At 39.2% G+C, this 20288-nt stretch overlaps 1 protein-coding gene across 3 annotated transcripts in view; it reads left to right on the forward strand.

Annotated features, from left to right (window-relative positions):
• Positions 1–20288, forward strand: part of LIG1 (DNA ligase 1) — a 251148-nt gene that overhangs the window by 143436 nt on the left and 87424 nt on the right. For all 3 annotated transcript variants that reach the window (XM_075191317.1, XM_075191316.1, XM_075191318.1), the window contains exons 13-19: positions 134–210; positions 320–411; positions 5083–5182; positions 12801–12886; positions 13038–13153; positions 13314–13409; positions 19177–19287. In XM_075191317.1, coding sequence (XP_075047418.1) covers positions 134–210; positions 320–411; positions 5083–5182; positions 12801–12886; positions 13038–13153; positions 13314–13409; positions 19177–19287 — 678 coding nt within the window. The remainder of the gene's footprint in view (positions 1–133; positions 211–319; positions 412–5082; positions 5183–12800; positions 12887–13037; positions 13154–13313; positions 13410–19176; positions 19288–20288) is intronic.

Raw genomic sequence — 20288 nt, forward strand, 5'->3', positions numbered from 1 at the left:
AGGTCGATATAATGGTTCCTTGATTAAAAATACATAGTCAATTTCGAACACCAAGTAATAGAACGTGTGTGTATGTATGTATGTGTGTGTATATATGTATGTGTGTATATAATCTGTGCATATTTTATTTCAGTCTATGAATAAGAAGATTGATGTAATTAAAGGATTGTTTGTGGCATGCAGGTATTCTGAAGCGCGCTACATTGCCAGGTATGTATTGTGTATTATAGATTTCATTATGTAATCTGCCTTTTTACCTTTACTGATCTAGTGTGTTATTCATTGTTTTTTTTTTTTAATGGTTCTCTACTTTTCTTAGGTCACTCGGAGGAAAACTTCGAATAGGATTGGCAGAGCTATCTGTTCTGTCAGCTATTGCTCAGGCAGTATGCCTTACTCCACCTGGACAAGGTGAGGGAGGGAGAGTGATTATAATGTCCAATGTGAAGTAGGCCAAGGCTCAGTATTGCACGACTGGGAAAGTAGGCCTTGAGGTACTGAGATTAAATCATGGATGTTGTCAATTTTGTTTTTGAAGTAACTTGCAAAGACATGAGCACTGAAGGAATTTCTGGCGGGTTTAGGAGGGATGACACTAGGTATTTCCAGGAAAAAGTAGAATGCTACCTTGGTCACCAGGACAAGATGTTTGGGGGGAAAAAGAAACCTCTATAGAAGAGTGGAAGAGTGGACGTTGTCTCAGAGGGAGAGATATAGGTTTCAGTAAGGTTTAGGAGACTGAAGGAGTGATAGATGAGAAGGTTGTGGATAGATTTTAGTTTGTTGCAGACAAATTTAGCATGCCTGAGGAGAAGGTAACATGGGTGAGATGAGTGAGGTCTGGGGTGTGAGGGATCTTTCTGGCGGATGGAGTAGTGAAATCAGATAGTGGGGGTAAGGTGGGCCAGGGTTTGGGGCTCATGTGTCCAGGGAGATAGGTGAGGGCAGGGGAATGTGTGGGTGTTGAGGTAGGACCAGTTTGTATAGGTGGGGCAGTGATGGCCAGTTAAAGTTAACACATAGAGGAAGGAAAGGTAATACCTGAGATGTTAGAGAGAGGGTAGGTAAAGGACAGTGTGTAGAGGTAAGAAGAAATGTTGGTTAGGGAGGAGGTTAGTAAAAGGAAGGTAAAAGGACCAACTCCAATTGACCTAAATTGTGATTTAATTCTTCTGGCACTTACTATGAAAATGTCCTGTGAACAGCTGTTTTTGCTGTACAGGGTATGCACAAAATGGATATAGATGTTCCTCTTTTCCCTAAGACATGTTTATTTGGAATTGCATCCACTGTTAAATAATACTTCAGTACAATATATAATTGTGATGTAATTAATATATTGACTCTGACCAAGGTTGTTATTGCCAGATCTTGCATGGCTAGCAAATGTGAGCTTTCAAACTTGGATTGTTCTTGTAAATGAGGCAGTAGGGCATGAAAGATATACTATCTAGTCTAGGAATGTCACACAGAAATATAATAAAATATGGTCCAGATGGTCCAAATCTAGATATGCTGTGAGTCGTTGTACAACGACCTTGTTTAAGTACTTCAAATGTGGAGCCCAGAACAGCTCACTTATGTGTGTGAATTTATAGTTTTTCCTTTTGTGAGGCCTGATATGCTTGTTAAGCTTAATATCAGTTTCCAGTATATCGTATTATGCGGTCTACTCCTTGATCCAAAGTAGATTCTGACCTGTATTGATTACTATATTTGATTGAACTTCTGTAATATTTGTTATAAATGTTTAGTATAGCGTTAAGTGTATTTCAATACCTAGATACCCTTTGTTTTTTATCAGGGTTTTTTTGAAGATTTTAATTGCAGTAGTTAATATTAAATGTTATTTTGTTTGTAATCTAAAAAATAATAAAAACATTTGATTTAAAAAAAAAACCAAAAAACAAAGCAACAAAAAAACAAAAAAAAACCTCCAATCGCTAAAACATTTCAGATCCCAGCTAAGTTTAGATTTTGGGGGACCTTGGGTAAGTGTGGTTTCTTCCAGGAATTCTTCACCTTCTTGTTTGACTGAGGACTGGTCCTCAGGCGAGGAATCAGGATGTTAGGGAGAAGATGTCTAATATTCTAATATTAATGACACTTTGATCAACGAAGTGAGGAAAATTCTGAATTTTGTGCAGCCAGACTATGTATAGAAAACCTTGAAACGTCAGGAAGGTGGTAGTAATTCTCTGCTGTTAAGAACAAAGAGTATAGAAGCCTCACCGTGTAAATTTATAGCCCTCAGCATCTACTCCTATTTGTTTTCAAGCCAGAACTATATCTCTGGCAGTAATTATTGAGATTTCTATTACCATGGCAAGCAGATTCCCAAAATAATCTCCTAGTTACCCTTTCTTTTCAACGGATGCCATCATTCAGAAAGTGGCAGATGAGTTTTAACAGCTATTACCACAAGGTATGAGGAACAGCATTTAGCAAACCTTTAGACTTAGTTTTAGGAAAACCAGAGCACACAGGAGAGGCAGAAACAAAACCAATGAAACCATCCTGGACAATCCTTTCGTATCTATAAAAGGAAAGTCTCAAGTGCACAACATAAATAACTCACACTGAAACAAGGGTGTACAGAGACAGCGTTTAGGGTACCTTTTTCTTTTTTATGAGAGAGAATTTAGGAGGGGGCAGGGCATTCTTAATTTTCTGGTATATGGATGGCTTCATCAAAGTAAATACATTTTGGAAGACGTCCCTAAGGACTGTCATGTTGGCCGTAGAATTAGGGAACTTTTAAATCTATGGAGGTATTAAAGTATGCTAGTCTACATATCCCTAAAAGGTCATCGGAGGTTTCTCTGGTTTTGCATTTTAAACCAGCATTTCCCGTTCACAAGTTTCTCCTTTTTTCTATTTACATCTCCCCTTCTACCAATGTTTTGGTAGTAATAATTACGCAATTGAGCGTAGACAGATCATGGGAGTAATTATAGACTCCGATTTGTCAATCTCATTGACTAAACCAAGAATAGCAAAAATAAAAGCAAGCCAAAAAGTGGGTGCCCAATTTTTTTGTCTGATTGAAGCAATGTCTTGAGCCCAAACCTTTAGGAGGGAGGTCCAAGGGAATGTAATTTCAGAATGGAAATGGAGGAAAAGTCATCTGGACAGCTGACTCCTCTTAGCAGCAGCTGGAAAACAGTCTCTGAGATATTGGCAATCTTCACAAATCTGAAAACATGTAGGATACTTAAAGAAGCCATATTATTTTTGCAAAGCGACAAATACTAATAGGGTAGGCTTGGGAAACCTACCCAGGTAGGAAATTTAGAGAAAGGAAGTAAAATAGCTACAGTCTGGCAGGGGGGATTCAAGCATTCAGCCACAGATGAACTCATTGTCACAAAACAAATGACTGCCTGCAGAAATCTTGCTATCAAGTATAATATTAGACCTTGGGTCATACCTTTTTGGTGTAGTTCCAAACAAAAACCTCGTCCTAAGTACTTAAATTGATGATCTGTTTTAACCCCAATAGAAAGTTTTCCATCAGGTGGGCAACCCCATCAAAGTATTCTTCCTGTTAGTGGTCGCTTTGGCCGGAAGGATTGGAGAGCTTCATATGGTGCCAAGAGCCTTATCTGAACATTGGTTTTTTTTTTTAAAACACTGTTTTTACTGAGAGTGGTTCCTAAATTTCATATTAATTATGAACGGTGCTTTTACACCAATCGGAAACGTACTAAAGAAAGAACTTTGCATACCATAGACTTATTTAGAGCACTTACATTATATCTTTGTAGAATCAAATCATTGAGGAAGACTAAAATATATATTTACCAAAAGCAGCTCTTAATGGCTAGCAAAATGGCTTGGGGAGTGTTTTGTTAAAGCATACAAAGTCAGAGGAAATCGCTTGTATTGTAGCCCCTACTACTAGGGCTGTGTAACTACTCCATGGGCTGAGAAGGCCACAAATGTGGCGGCGTTATGTAAAGCAGCAGGGTGGAGTTTTCTGCATAGCTTTTGCTTAGTGTAACAAATTCAGCAAAAGCTGAATATGGCAAAATAAAAGTATACACTAATCCATGAGTAAATTTAACTGCTTTGTCAGATCCTTTAATGTCGTCTGCCATGCAGGGATGGAATAAAATGAACGCACACACATAGAAAAGGGTTAAGGTAATTTCTAAACCATTTGACCATAATTCTGCAGTGAGATATGCAACAATTAAATTCCTGTTAATTGTATTGCATTATGTCCACTATTACAGTTAATTTCCTTACCTTTTTAGTCCTAGACACACCTGTTTGAGGATTGGGGCTGCTCTCCCATCTTTCTCCCCCTCTTCCCAATGAATGCCATTCTAATCTACTGATTTCGAAGTGTCATGCCTACAGGGGTGTGGTATGAGTGGTGGCCAGACTCAAGTGTTTTAAACTGTATGACTTGGGGATCCCTCGGCTCACGCAACTGCCTCCGCTTTGTATTTGGGATTAAGCAGAGAGATTGTTTAGGTTATCCTGAACAAGTCCAAACTTGCTAACAAATTCTCACAAATGAGTCAAGTATGATTTACACTCTTTTTCAAGTGTAATCAGGGCGTTTGGCTCCAGAACCGAGGTGTACAGACAGGTGTTAGCCTGGGAATTAAGAGAGGCCGAACTCTGGTATGAGGTCTGACCTGAATCCTGATAGCCCGATGTGCATAGGAAGCTAATGCAACAGCGTGGGTGCTCGCTCATTAAGGCACCAGATGGAGACCTCCATGCTTCATTTACTTGTCACCTAAGTGGAAGCCAGGTAGAATTGAGACTTTCAGTATGTGATCCATTGCAGTGGAGGCTGCTGAGTATTGAGGAGCAAGTTTGAAACAGAGGTCAGCCTGGAGAAGTTGGCTCCTGAGCCAAGAGGTGTACTCCAACCTATGAAATGGATAGGTGATTACTGTCACTATGATGTAAAGTAAGGTACATGTGCACTCTACACCTGTTAAACTTTTCTGAAACCTGCATGTGCAGGGATGCCAGATTTTAATACGTGTATAAATGCCTTTTCAACTATATTAAACAATGATTATAAAGTCTTTATATAAAGCCTGTGCATATTTTCTTCAGTATTCCCACCTGCAGTGTTGGATGGCTCAAAGGGAATGGGTGCAGATCTTAAGAAGACCTGGATTGAAGAGAACACCATGATCCTGAAGCAGACATTCTGGTCAGTGTTTGTCTTTGTTTTTTTTTTGTTTTTAAACCTATATTTTGAGAAAATCTCGTCTGGACATTAGTGACCATAGATGCCAGTCTCCAGTTGTGCTTCACTGGACTGCACAGGAGAAATCATTGGCCAACCAGAGAGGGTGGAGGGAGTAAGTGTATATGGAGGGGAGGTTGGAGATGTAGGGGACCAGTGTATTTGGAGAGGGCCTTGTATGTGAGAGTGAGGAGTTTGAAGAGAATTCTGTAGCGTAAGGGGAGCCAGTGTAAGGCTTGGCAGAGAGAGGAGGCAGATGTAGAGCAGCGAGAGGAGTCTAGCAGTAGCATTAAGTATAGATCGAAGAGGAGTGAGATGGCAGCGGGGGAGGACTAGTAAGAAGAAGGTTGTAGTAGTCTAGAAGAGAAATGATCAGTGAGTGGATAAGCGTTTTGGTGGCATCCTGGTAGAGAAAGGGAACTGATGCATGCGATGTCGCATAGCTGGAAGAGACAGGATTGTGCAACAGAATGAATGTGAGGGGCAAAAGAGGAGTCAAGATTGACACTCGGGCAGCAGAGTTTGGGAACAGAGGAGATAGTGGTGGTGTCAACAGTGATAGAGAGGTCAGGAGGGGGAGTGGACTCTTGATGGAGCGAGGCAAGGAGTTCAAATTTGGTCATGTTATGTTTGAGAAAACATGGACATCCTGGAGGAGATGATAGAAGGGCAACTGGACACCCAAGAGAGATCAGGAGATGACGGGTAGAGATTAAGAGATGAGTGTCGTCGCCATAGAGGTGATATTGGAGACCCAAGGAACTGATAAGTTCACCAAGGGAGGTGGTGTACAGAGAAAAAAAAGCAGAAGGCCAAGGACAGAACTCTGTGGGACTCAAATGGGAAAGATGGATGTGGGGGGAAAGGAACCAGAGGTGTAGAGATAGAGAAGGAGCGTTTGGCGAGCTAGCAGGTGAACCATGAAAGGGCGGTGTCAGAAGTCAATGGTGTGAAGGGTATGCATCAGCAGAGAGAGATCAATGATATCAGTGGCTGCATAGAGGTCCAGGTGGATAAACGGAGAGAAATGGCCCCTGGATTTGGCTGAGAGAAGATTGTTGGTGACTTTGGTTAGGGCAGTTTCTGTGGAGAGGGATGGAAGACAGATTGGAGAGGGTCAAGGCGGGAGTTGTCAGACAGGTAGCTGGTGAGACTGTTGTAGATAAGATGCTCAAGTATTTTGGAGGAGAAGAGAAATGGGGCAGTAGTTAGAGAATAAGGTGGTAGTCAAGATTGTGTTTTTCAAGAATGGGTGTGATAAAAGCATGCTTAAACAATAAGGGAAAGATTGAAGCGTGGGGGAGAGAATATAGGAGAATGGACTTTGTTGCACGTAGTGGGGCTGAAGAAGCGCATAATAAATGGTGGCTGAAGATAGAAGAGGGTGAAGTGGTGGGGGATGCAGAAGAGTGATTGGAGGGAGATATTTTGTCTGATAGCTTCTCTTTTTGAAGCGTAGGCATAGTCAGTGGCGTTTAGGGAGGTTTGGAGGCAGTATGGACAAAGGAGTTTGTTGAAAGTGGCGAAAAGGTGGCAGGGATTGGAGGACTGAGAAGAGATGGGACTTGAAGAGGGATTGTTTAATGAGTGGGAGAACGGAACCGTTGGCTGAGAAGATTCAAGTGAAGTAAGTCTGCCATTGAGTGTTCCTTCAAAATGCACACATACTGTAATCTCAGAGTCAATTTGGAGTGCCAAAGGTTGGGGTTTAGAGCAGTGAAGGTGGGCAGAAGAGGCAGGGGTGGTACCGTTAAGAGTGGAGGTAAGGGTGTTGTTGCAAAGGGAGGCCACCTGGTTGGGACAGACCAGGGTGGATAGAGGCTAGAGGAGAGTTTTGAGCGAAGAAAAAAAAATTATTCAAACTTTATTTAAAAAAAAATTGCACACAAAATAGCAACCAATGGTTCACAACAACAAACAATATTGTTTCTCTTTCATCCAGTCTGGGGTCTGCTTACCATGGGGAGCTCGGGAGTTGGCACCTACCTAGTTAACTTTTAGCACTGCTGACAGACCCCTCTCCTCTATAATCCCCCTTCCTCTCAGTTTTTTCTAGGTGCCCAAAGGAGTTGGGCTGTAGATTTTTAGCTAGTGAAATTATTTAAACTAAAAATTAAAAGTTAAATACCTGAAAAAATAAATTAATCTCTATGGCGGTAAAAGCAAAAGCATCGTCTCCCGTTGCGAGACGATCTTCTCCTTCAAGGTCCCTTTTCGTCACCAGGATTTACCTCGCCTGAATTTAACGGCATGGCTGTTGAAGCCAGGCTCTGGAGGGCTAGGGGTTTCTTCCCCAGTGTAGTGAACCCTCTGCTACGAACTCGTAAACCTGTTTCGGCTCGCATCTATCATCGCATTTAACGAGCCTATATCAGATGGAGTGAAAATAGGTCTTGTCATACTTCCTCTTTTTTTGGTCTTTTCCAACTTCTCAGTCTGATCAGGTGTATATGGAGAAATTAGATGTTTGTTAGGGCTCTCCGCATTTATGTTAGAGCTTTCCAAAATTTGGAGTACCGATTTTCTGTTTGTCCTTTAAGGATTCTCATAGAGGCTGGCCAGCCTCTAAGCAGTGAATTACGAGATGGATTAGGGTAACAATTACACAGGCTATATCAGGGCTAACCGTCCTGTGCTAGAGAGACTTACGGTCCATTCCACCTGATCGGTTGGGGCGTCTTGGGCAGCGAGAAATGGGGCTTCTGCAGACCAACTGTGCACAACAGCCACCTGGTCTTCTGTCCATACTTTTACAAAGTTCTATCAGTTTAATGTATTTGCGTCTTCGGATGCAAATTTTGCTCGTACTGCTCTACGGGCCAGGCTTTCAGAGTGGTCCCACCCTTGGGGGGCTGCTTTAGAATGTCCCCATGGTAAGCAGTGTCCCCCAGACTGGATGAAAGAAAAGTGGATTTTTGTACTTGCGTTAAATCCGTTCCTCTGATTCCATCTGGGGGACACTGCGATCCCTCCCTTCTGCTTTTCCTCTGTGTGCTCTTGGTTGATTGACCTTTTCTCCTTGGGGCTTTTTAATTAACTGAAAGGAAGAGTAAGAGGCAGGGGGATTGTAGAGGGGAGGGGTCTGTCAGCAGTGCTAAAAGTTAACTAGCTAGGTGCCAACTGCCGAGCTCCCCTCCACAACCCTATGGTAAGTAGTGTCCCCCAGACGGAATCAGAGAAACGGATTTAACGTAAGTACAAAAATCCTCTTTTCTTCATATTTTCCTATTAGTATGTATAACTGAGGGGTAAGAAATGAAGGGTAGATATCAAAACATGTTTACATAGACTTTCCTAATAAAGTTATCTCTCATCGCATCTGGCCACAATTCTGTCAACAATTTGGATTGGAGGATGGGAACATTATATAAAGTTTTTCAGGGGTGCAAAAGCATTGGTAATATATCTTTTTAAGCTGTTTCCTTTTATGGTATAAATAGAGAAAGTAGCTATGCTTTTTCTGACCTCTTCCTAGCAAGTTTTGTCAGGATGAGGTCCTAGACTACTCTCCTATTACAGTTTGTGAGCAAAGTATAATCTAAAAATAGATTATAGATCATAGAAATCATACCTTTTACTCACTGGCGACTTCAGAGAAAGTTGTTCAAAGGGGGTTAGGTCTCTAAGGGTGTCAGAGGAAGAGATGAAAGGAAATGCCTGACTTGAAAAACTCAAAAGAACTGGGGTCAGAGAGGGGTATGTTTTTGATATATGGCATCTAGAAAATTAGATTTTTGTAGTTTTTGTTACATCCTTTTCCCCCGAATACAAAGAGGGTCACTGGATGACCTTTTACACGCTTGGTTTGGTTTCTGGTACTTTGTTCTTTCACTGTTGTCTTTCTAAGATTTCTACGTCTATTTGGAGAACACCGTCCTCTCCTCTCCATCTTGTTCTGTTCTCCTGGTTTTAGGACACTATTGGAAAAATATTGAGGATTCAGCCTATGGGTATAGCAGGGTGGAGGAACTTCAGTTTTGAACGTTCTCAAGCTCCTGTTGTTGCACTTTATACCCCAGTATTCCAGTATCATCCATAGTAATCAGAGAAAAGGATTTAACCCAAGTATAAAAGTCTCAACAAGAAGTCTGTAGTTGAGTCTCTGTTTTGTTACTAACAAGAAGATGTATGTTTTCTATGTATTGCTGTCTATATTCCCACCATACATATTAATAACAAAAATGTCTTTACATTTGTAAATATAGACTATTGTCTCCTACCCTTTCCATGACATTTTTTAGATTTCATTTTGGTGAATACATTACAACCTTCAACAGTTGTATTATGAAATAGTAGTATCCTTCTGGTTCTTAAAATATATATGTAATTGAAAATGCTAACAAATGTTTTACACATGAAAATCAGTTTAGGAAAGTATGTGATAAATGTGTGGTAAATTCCAATTTAGCACCATTTTTTGACTGTAAAATATTGTTTAGAACTTTTTTGCTATTATAGTTTTAAGTCTTTTTAAATAACTTTTTTTGTTTACATAAATCTGTAAAATCATACATCAAATCAATGCAAATGTAATTTTTCACAAAATGGCAATTAAAGTAACTATTTTTATATATATATATATATATATATATATATATATATATATATATATATATATATATATATATATATATATATATATATATATATAAAGATACCATTATATGTATGTGTAACACCCCCTTTCCTCGGCTAGGGTGTGTGTACTAATCTTTGGGGGGTATTCAATTGTTAGCGAGATGCGTTAAAATTTCGCGCTTGAAAAAAAACAAAAAAAAAACGCTCGTTTTTTCCTGTTCGAGCGCGTGTTTAAAAAAAAAACAACCCTCAGTTCAATTGTTTTTTTGCATGCACCCCCTCGCGCTCTATTATTGGTCCTAGCGAGTTTGAAATGAGGAGTGGTTAAGCCAGTCATTTTAGTATAAAAAAATAAAAGTAAATTAATGCAATCAAGAATGGCCCCAGCACTGCAAAGGAGATTGGGCCCCCCCCTGTACAGCAGAATTAAAGATTTTACAAGGAGTTAAATTTTGAAATTTACAAACATTTCTTGAACACTGGCCAAGCATGGACATTTGTAAGGTACAAATATTTGTGGGATAGTGGGCAAGCCGGACCTTTCTTCGAAGGTACAAATATTTGTTGGGACTTTGCGTAAATGAGTGTGTGTAAGTAAAGCATCATAAAACTGAGGATTTCGTCCATGGTGAGTATTTTTTTTTTAAATTAAAATCTATGGTGTACATGAGGGTTTTACTGTATTTCTTGGGGTTTTATTATTTTTAATAAAGATTTGTGGTTGGAATGAGGGTGTTGTGCTTTTATTTAACATTTTGCTTTGTGGAACTACAGATCACAGTCAGCCGTGGGTGTAAGAGCATGTTGGCACTTGTGGTTCTACTACAAGTGCAAACATGCCCTGGGTGTTATGGGTACGCTGGTGCTTGTAGTTAGACAAGTAGCAGCATGCCCACACTATTTAGGACAACATGGCTGGCTGGGATATGTAGTTCCACAAATCAATTTTTTATATATTTTTTTTTATCCAAAATCCCTATTTATTTACCCTACTACCCATAGCCCAGGGGTAGTAGGAAGAGCCCTAGTGCTATTGGCACTGGCCTGGGTGTCCCTAGGGGGGTGGCCCGCTTACATTTTTCAGCGGACCACAATCCCTAGGGAATCCAGGCCAGCGCTGAACAGTCTGTGGGTGTTTAGTCATTATGGCCATGGGACCCAAACTGCGTCCCCCCCCCCCTTCCTCCTGCTATAGTGCCTATCACCCTGGCTATAGTGCTGGTTCAATTAAAATAGGGGGAACCCTACGCCAAATTTTTCAAAGATTTTAACTTGCACATCGGTAGCCTGCCAGCACTAGGGCGAAGACTAAATAAAGTGGGGAGCAAACGATTTTGCTTTTAAAAAAAATAATAAAAAAACATGATACTTTGGCACAACCACCTCCCCCCCCCCCCCCCCCCCACTTATAAAAAAATAATATAAAAAAGTTTAAATACATGCACCACTATGGTTTTTTTCTAAAGGGGGAAATTTCAAAAAATTATTAATTATTATACACTTTTTTAAGTACTTTTCTGTTTTTAGGTTATTTTTAACTTTTACACCGATTTTTTTTTTCAGTTTAATGTATATTTTTCTTAACTTAATAAAAAATGTTTTTCTTTGAGCATACCAAGGAGGTGCGAAATGAAACAGCAGATTTAGCCTGTTTCACACTCAGCGTTAAAAAACAATTGAATAGCTTTTTCTGCTAAGGGTTCGCAGCCAGCCTATACTTTAACAATGACAAACGCTTGGAGCGCGATAACACCGTTCGGTAAAAAAAAAAAAAAATTAGAATTGCGTGAGAAGTTTTTGCGCTCGAAAATAAGGTAAAATAGCAAAAAAATGACTTGGCACGCTCAAACTTCCGAACTCGCTAACAATTGAATACCCCCCTTTGTGTGTCCTATCTGCAAATGGACTCATTACCTTGTGTTCAGTTTTGCGCAGTGCCTCCACCTTGGTCTAAGTACTGTAGGCTCTTCATGGGGTAGTGTTCTGCAGTTGGCAACACCAGAGAGAGACCAAGGAGCCCTATGCCCCCCTACACTGGACCACAGGCACACACAAAGGAAATTTTCTCACACCAAATTGTTCTTTCTAATTTTATATAATTTATACTACTATAGTGTAAACAATACAATAGCAAAAGTGTAGCAAAAAAAATAAATAAATTACACTACAACATTTTGTGCATAGCACCTAAAACAGATCTCTCTAGTATATTATAAACTTGAGGTACCTATATTACCACTTATATAATACTTCCTATACTAAAATATGGATATAAATTTATATAAAATATCTATCTAAATTACTTTAAACCTCTATACATTTAAAATAGCAATACAGTCCTTATTAAGCAAATACATATATATCTATATGGATATGCAGCTTTATCACAAGGCAGTTGGAATGTAGGCCCGTTCTTCTTTCAGTTCCAATATAAAGAAGTTTGCAGCCTAGAGTACAAGACAATGTCCTCTCTGTAAATATTACTTGTATTACAGAACACTTTTGCTGCTTTCTCTTAATTTGATTAAATCCAATCACTCTAACTATCCCTATCTAACTAACAAATATGGCTCAGTCCAATCACTTGAATAATATAAGAAACATGGGTACTTATCAGTCTCTCTCTTTCTCTTTGCTCTTGTGTTCATATCTCTCTCATCACTTTTTTTCTCGCTTCTTTGGTCTCAGTGATGTCACTGTGAGCAATGCTTTATCAATCCCTGATATTAGCGCATATGTGCTGGCCATCATGTCCGCCGGCACTACATATATTTAATAATTTTTTTTACTAGGAATAGGTTTCTGAATTTCACTCTCTTGCTACTGCGTGCACATTGACATTGAATTCTTGTAAGCGTTCACAATAAATTATTCAAGTTATGCAGCCCCCCCTAATATATGTATGTATTTGGTGTTTTGTGTGTGCCGCCCCCCCCCCCTTCATTAAAGCCATACTTTAATTTAATAAGTATTTTCTTTTTTTTTTTTTTTTTTGTAAACTTAGTGAGTTACCGAACTATGATGCAGTCATTCCAGCTCTCTTGAAACATGGAATTAAAGATCTTCCGCAGCATTGCAAACTCACTCCAGGTACCAACCATATATGTTTTCAGATTTAAATATTTTACAATTAAGTTTCTCTTTAAAATATGTTTTGTATGTTTCCTTTTACAATTTCTTGAATATTACTTTACAACAGAAGCAGTTTGTATGAAAATATATAAAATATTTTTTTCGTTAGGTGTTCCACTAAAGCCAATGTTGGCACATCCTACAAAGGGCATTGGTGAAGTGCTTAAGCGGTTTGATGAAGCTACTTTTACCTGTGAATATAAATATGATGGAGAGCGAGCACAGGTATTTTGTGAGGGCTGCACAAATATAATAATGTAATTGAAATGGAGGGAATAAACTGATATTTTTTGTTGCACTTAAGTTTGAATGTGTTCTAGATGGGCTTCTCTGTTCTGACACAGCTAATGGTGACTTACTCATTCAGTATAATTTTTCTTCATAGATACATATTCTAGAAAATGGTGAAGTACATATCTATAGTAGAAACCAGGAAAACAACACTTCAAAATACCCTGATATAATCGCTAGGATTCCACAGGTAATTCTGATATTTTGTAAGTTGCGTGTTTTTTTCATATAAAGGTTAATAATACTGTACTGCATTGGCTTTGTTTTTGAATATGTAGAAGATTCTTTTTGATGTCACAAGTATATGCACTTGTTTCTTTACCATGATATTCTGGACCCTAGCAATTGACTGTTAATTGTTTTAAACAATAAAGCATTACGTCCTCTGCAGTCATCAGACATTAATGCTTTTATAGCTATGTCAAGCTGTACTCTGTATTAGAAGCAGGGAATGCTAGTTCCAATTATTGAGATACAAGTAAAGTTTTGCAACTTACACCAAAGTCTTCCCCCTTCTGGCCAGTCCTGATCTGATTTTTTTAATTTATTTTTATTGCTGTTTATTGATGACATTGTATACAAAATAAGGTGGCAAGGCATTGAGTCCATAAGTGGTTATATACAGTCGAACAGAGGGCAAGTCATTTTGTGCTAAGCTGCATACAGAGTTCTCAATGGACATGAATGCTCATACATAAAGAGATAGCAGTGTTCTGGATATCGCCAGCGGTGATGTACTTTTTGTGACTTAGGGAGAGGGGGGAGCAGAATAGTGGAGGGGGGGAAAAGGGGAACGAGACATTTATCCTTTTTAAGGATAAAAAGGGGGAGTTTGTGCGAGGAATGAGGTGCCAGGAGATAGGAAAATGTCCCTGATCTGATTTTTAACGAGAGCATTGCTGTGTTTTTTTAAATGGGTTGAGTCGTACCAGTACACTGCTTTTAAAGATAAGTATTCCCCAAGCAGTAACAACTATTATACACATAGGGAAGCATATCACAGATGTTGGATAGTGAGGGGAGCTACATTAAGGGTTTGGTCACCCTGAAGACACGTGTCTGCAGTATCCCAGTGATGCAGAGGATTTGGTTTTGTTCACTCCATGCAAGGAATTTGGTACAATATAAAAGTGTGGTTTATTTGCGTAAATATGCATGGAACAATATAAAATAGTAGCAAGACAATAGTAGAAATTTACAGCCATATGATAACCCGCTAGCTTATACCTAAACCCTGGATGGTAGTTACACTGTGTGGGGATTAGTCTCCAGTCTGAGACTGTCCTTTGGTGTCCATGCAGACATTGAGTTGCAAAGGTCCTATGGCAAGTTAACGCCACAGCAGTCCTGTGTCTTCCAGCCTGTCATAACAGTTTACGCAGTTTATTCACTGACTGATCCATAGATCCTGCTCAGTGTCTGCAACTCAGATGTCCCATGTTTTCTCAGGCATCCTCCCTCATACTTTATACCCCAGTCACACTTGCTACCATACAGAGGGTCCCATAAAGTCTAATAAAGGGCAGAGATGAGATGTTGATACCACCCCTCATTAGGTGCACTATGTCAGCACCTGGGTACTGCATAAAATAAATGTGCTTTGCACAATAATTGCAAGTAGACATCATAGGACATAATGCAGGCATGTTTGTAACATGAAGGAATACACCAAATACATTTGCCCATTTGCACTGGACATTATTAACTGCAACAAATAACAAGTCTGTGATGAGGGACCGGGGATAAAAAGTGTAGTAACTCATGCCTTATTAGTGTGAGAAGCGAGGTACAGTTTTGTCTCTGTGATAACTGACCTTTCATTTTGTCAGTTATAAAAAACAATTTTTAACAATACAGGTTATTAATATTGTATTCTACCAAAAGTATGTTATAAATATAAAAAAAATGAAAACATGGGTGTGAGAGGGGCATTAACACATTGTGTAAACAACAACAAAAAATGCTGGCTCTGCTAAAATTCAGCATGCGTTCCTACATTATTGAGAAGGCTACCCACGTAACCATCATGATCTATTTATACAGTGCCACTAATGCCACAGCGCTGTATAGAGTACTCATATTAGAACCTGCCCCTTTGGAGCTTAGTCTAAATTACCTAACAGAGAGAGAGACTATGGACAGTTTGAGAGCAATAGTTATTAAGTAATAAAATCACATTTCACTGGCACTTCACTTTCAAATGCAGCCTAACAGATTCTAATTGTAAACATACACCAGTTTACCAACAATAATACAAAATAAAATATATATAAAACCCTTAAAGGTGCAAATGTAATCTCATAAAGGAATACTTATATTTTAGTATATAGATGTCTTCAAGATGTAAATGCATCTCTGATAAGGCAGGTCACTCAGTGTGGTTGCAGTCACATAAAAAAGAAACATAAATTATAGTATACTACTGTAGGGAATATGAACCTCTACACATTATTAAATAATAAATAGTTCATTCAATGTTCATAGGAGAATTGTACTATAATCCAGAATCTTGTCCCCAAATGTTAGGGTACTCGCAAGACAACCATGGAATATAAGCCGTTGGAGCAAATCTTTCCTGTTTCATCCACACGCCAATAAAGAATGTTTAGCTGCTACAATTATAGTAATGTTTATCCTTCTATACGATCAAGACGCACTAGAGCTCACACTGACCTTTATCTTTTGATACAACATTTAAAGCAGGCATAAATAAAAAATGAAGACTTGGATACAGCCAGGGCCGGACTGGGACTAAAAATTAGCCCTGGCATTTAAAACACGTGTTGTGGGCTCCATGCACTATATTGTTGCACACTGATGCTGGCGCAGTGTGCGTTGCTGGTGCAGTACAACATGATGTAGTATGAGTGTGTGTGGGGGGGGTGGGGGAGAGTATTTCTCACAATGACCCTCAACGTTATATTGTTAGCACCCACATTACATCAATAAATACCATGACAATACATTATTAGTACCCAAATTACAGCAATAAATAATCCCCCACACACACTCCTACTACATCGATACCCACCCACATTACAGCAATCAACATCATCCCCCACATTACAGTATCCAGCATCACCCCCATTCCAGCAACCAGCATCACCCCCACATTACAGCAACCGGCATAACCCCCCCCCCCCCTCCAAATTACAGCAACCAGCATCACCCCCACATTCCAGCAACCGGCATCACTCCCCCCCACATTACAGCAACCAGCATCTCCCCCACATTCCAGCAACCAGCATCACCCCCCACATTACAGCAACCGACATCATTCTCACATTACAGCAATACCCTATCATACTTATTAGCAATACTAAGCCCCAAACACACTACAACATTGCCACCACCACGCCACCCCATACTACAGCAATACCACCAATTATACAGGCGCCACTGTAGGAAACCAATGTTTTGCTTTTTTCAAATCTCCCACAAAATAGCAACAACAGAATACTTACACACATATAGGTAACAGGTATCCTTTTCCCTCAATTACATAGTAATGGCAGAATTTTTATGAATCATTCCACATGAAGTAAAACTCTAACAAATATATCAGAAAAAACATAACTATTGAATATTGAATGATCATTTGAACCCACGCGGCCGCATAAAAAGTATTTCCATCTACAGAAAAATGTCAGAGAAAAATATTTTTTTATACTACAGTAACTGGTTATGCGTCCTTTCTATTCATTTTAAATAACACAGTATATTAATTAAGGGGGATAGAGGAGGTGGGTGAGAGATAATTGGATGTGATCCATCAGTTTGATTAGATAGGAAACATTTAGATTATTTGCCTGGAGACATCTACCACCTTGATTCACAGGCAGAGCTGACAAGAGGAATTTTGGGACCCAGTACAGCAACTTCCTTGGGCCCCATCATATTCAACAATGAGAGACTTGCCTTTGGCAGAAGTTCATATTATGCCACACCGTAGAGCCCCCAGGTCATATTATGCCACATAATATTACCCTCAATTCATATTTGGCCATGCAGTAGTGCCCACAAATCATATACCATACAGTATTATGCCACAATAGTGCCCCCAAATAACATTATGCCATACAGTAGTGCCCAGACAAAAAACTCAATCACAAATAAAAATTGGTACAGCATATCAGATACTTGAGTGTGAGTCCCAAGAGCAGCTTAATACACCATTTAAAATGCAATTTTTCTCTTAATTAAAAGTCTCTGTACAGATAAATATGCAAGAAAATTACAGCGCAATAATGAGCAATGCATAGTGTTTTAAACCTCATTGGATACACAGTAGTGCCCCCAGTTCAACAAAGGGTGGTTAAAAACACATTGCACATGAGAAAATATATGAACTTACCTGATTATGGCATCCTGTGTTCGGTATTCCTACTGGGTGCGCTGGGCGATTAGGAATCTGCAGCTGTCAGCTCACACAGCCAGTCGGAAGCAGGGAGCGAGGGCAGTGGTCAAAGCGGAAAATTAGAAGTGGGTGTATGGAAAATATAAGTGAATGGAGTATGAAGGCTTGATTTTTTTATTTTCTTTTAACACTTGTCCCCTCTGTGCATTCCCATTCTTCATTACTACTTGTGTTTTATTATGGCTGCTTGTCTGACATTCCCATTCTTAAGATGTCTCTCCCTTTACACTTTCTTTACCTATGCCCCATCTTCTCCTTTGTCCCTCTCACTTTACTCCCTGCACCCCCTTCCCCCCTGGCTATCACCCCTCCTCCTGCACCCCCTTCCCCCATGGTTCTCACCCTCTTCCTTCCCCCCTGGCTCTCACCCTCTTCCAGCACCCCCTTCCTCCATGGTTCTCACCCTCTTCCTTCCCCGCTGGCTCTCACCCTCTTCCAGCACCCCCTTCCTCCATGGTTCTCACCCTCTTCCAGCACCCCCTTCCTCCATGGTTCTCACCCTCTTCCAGCACCCCCTTCCTCCATGGTTCTCACCCTCTTCCTTCCCCCCCCCCCGCAAAAATCGCGGCACCCCTCCTCCCCACGATTCCCTCCCTAGTCAGAAAAAAAAATAAAAACTGTAAAAACTGTGTCCACATTGCAGGGCACAGTGCACAAGATAAGGGGTAGGGAGCAGAGCAGCCCTCATCCGTCGCGCAGCAGAGATGCAGGAATCCAAGAAGTGTCGGCCGGCCCATCTAGCCATCGGCCCTTCTGGCATTTGCCAGAAGTGCCGGATGGCCAGTCCGGCCCTGGATACAGCACATACAAATGGACATGTGTCCTAATTGCAGCTTTGCCGAGTATATCTCCAGAATTATAGTGTTAAAAAACTGAACTGATTAATTAAAATCCTTTTTGTAGTTGCATTGAAATGCACATTTGCAATAATGCTCTTTAGATTTGTGTTAGAATAAAAAAAATTATTTCATTTCTAGATCATTGGGTTTATAAGAAAGATACATTATGCTGTAGTCATATTTTAATTGGATGCATTTCTGACTTTGTTATGCTTTAAATATTTAATCTCTTCTTATGGCAGTGTTATGGAATTCTTCCAGACATTAATTTTTCAAAACACTACCAGTAGTTGCAATACTTGAGTTTTCAGCCTTATTCCTGATCACATGTCTGTGACTGAGAAGTTCTCTATCAAGGGTTAGAGCAGGTAGCAACAGATGAAAATCTTTGGTCTTTTGCACGTAACACAATTTTTTTTTTTTTTAGTTCATTTATTTTTGTATGCAAGTGCACAAAAGAATTGTGCAGTTTTAATCCTGGCACCGGTGCATACACACCAACATATATCCATCTCATTACTGTCTATAGTTACTGTGCATTTGCATGTCAATTTTCTTAGTACTGACCACATATGACAATCTGCATCAAATTATTCTTATTTGAATTATTTTATCTTCCATGTTGTAAAGTTTTAATTGTGTAGCATGCAAAACACCTAAAATTAGTTTTATAATTTGAAATTATGAATTTATTGCTGTAGGTGAAGAGAGACGAAGTGAAATCTTGTATCCTTGATTCAGAAGCTGTTGCATGGGACCCACAGAAAAAGCAGATTCAGCCTTTTCAAGTACTCACTACAAGAAAACGAAAGGTTTGTATTTTTTCTTACAAATTTTTAAGCTGATTTAAGTTCATTGGTTTACGAACTAATGTATGTTTTGTTATGTGGGGTACCATTACTTGCTCTAAATCATACGTAACATTTCTCTGAATTCAGCGCAACTCCATTTACTTGAGATTAAAAAAAAATAAAAAATTGCTACTTAAAATTGCTGGCCAAAGCTTTGCTTCCCCAACTAAACCAATTGCAGTGGTCTCCTACTTGGACCACTGGCTTCAGTAGTACTGGCAATGTTGTATCTTGCCTGAAAAATATTCAAAGATTAAAACTAAGCCACATTTCCCTGCACTTCACAGAGGTCCTAACGAATGTATTAAAATAAGATCTTTCCCTAATTTGTTTAATGTGGCTTGACTTTTGTTTCATTGCGTATAGTGATTTAATCAGAAGCAAGGAAGTTGTGATTTGGGCAGCTCACATTATAAATGGCTTTCCATCTATCAAGTATCCATAATTGATTGTTTAATTAAGCACACAATGTGGTTTTACCATCTGTTCAAAGTACATATAAAGAAAAAAGCGTACAACAGGCTGACTCATCAGTAATACAAAATGTCCTGTTCAGTCAATAGATAAATAAACAAAAGTAATACATTACAATTTCCCTTATGAATTTCAAACTTTTGAGTTTTAGGAAACCTAAGAAAACTATAAAAACAATAATGAAAAGACATTAAAAAAAGCTTTAATGAATCAGATCCCAAACTAGTGATTTCACTCATGTTGGTTTCAAACATCATGCATGACTTAATATGTCTCAAGTCCTGTTTTTGTACTTTTTTTTTTTTCAGGTTTATGATGGGGTTATTTTTCAATTATTCATTACAACTCCTATTTTATTCATTTTTTTTTTTTTAAATATTTTTTCTAACTCAGCTCATCATGGAATGTATATCTGTTCCTGTGCAATGTACACTTTAATAATTTCTGTAAGAGAAGACATGGACATATACAAGCACTTTAAAAACTGA

The sequence above is a fragment of the Mixophyes fleayi genome, chromosome 11, assembly GCF_038048845.1.
Source record: "Mixophyes fleayi isolate aMixFle1 chromosome 11, aMixFle1.hap1, whole genome shotgun sequence".
Classification (NCBI taxonomy): Eukaryota; Metazoa; Chordata; class Amphibia; order Anura; family Limnodynastidae; genus Mixophyes; species Mixophyes fleayi.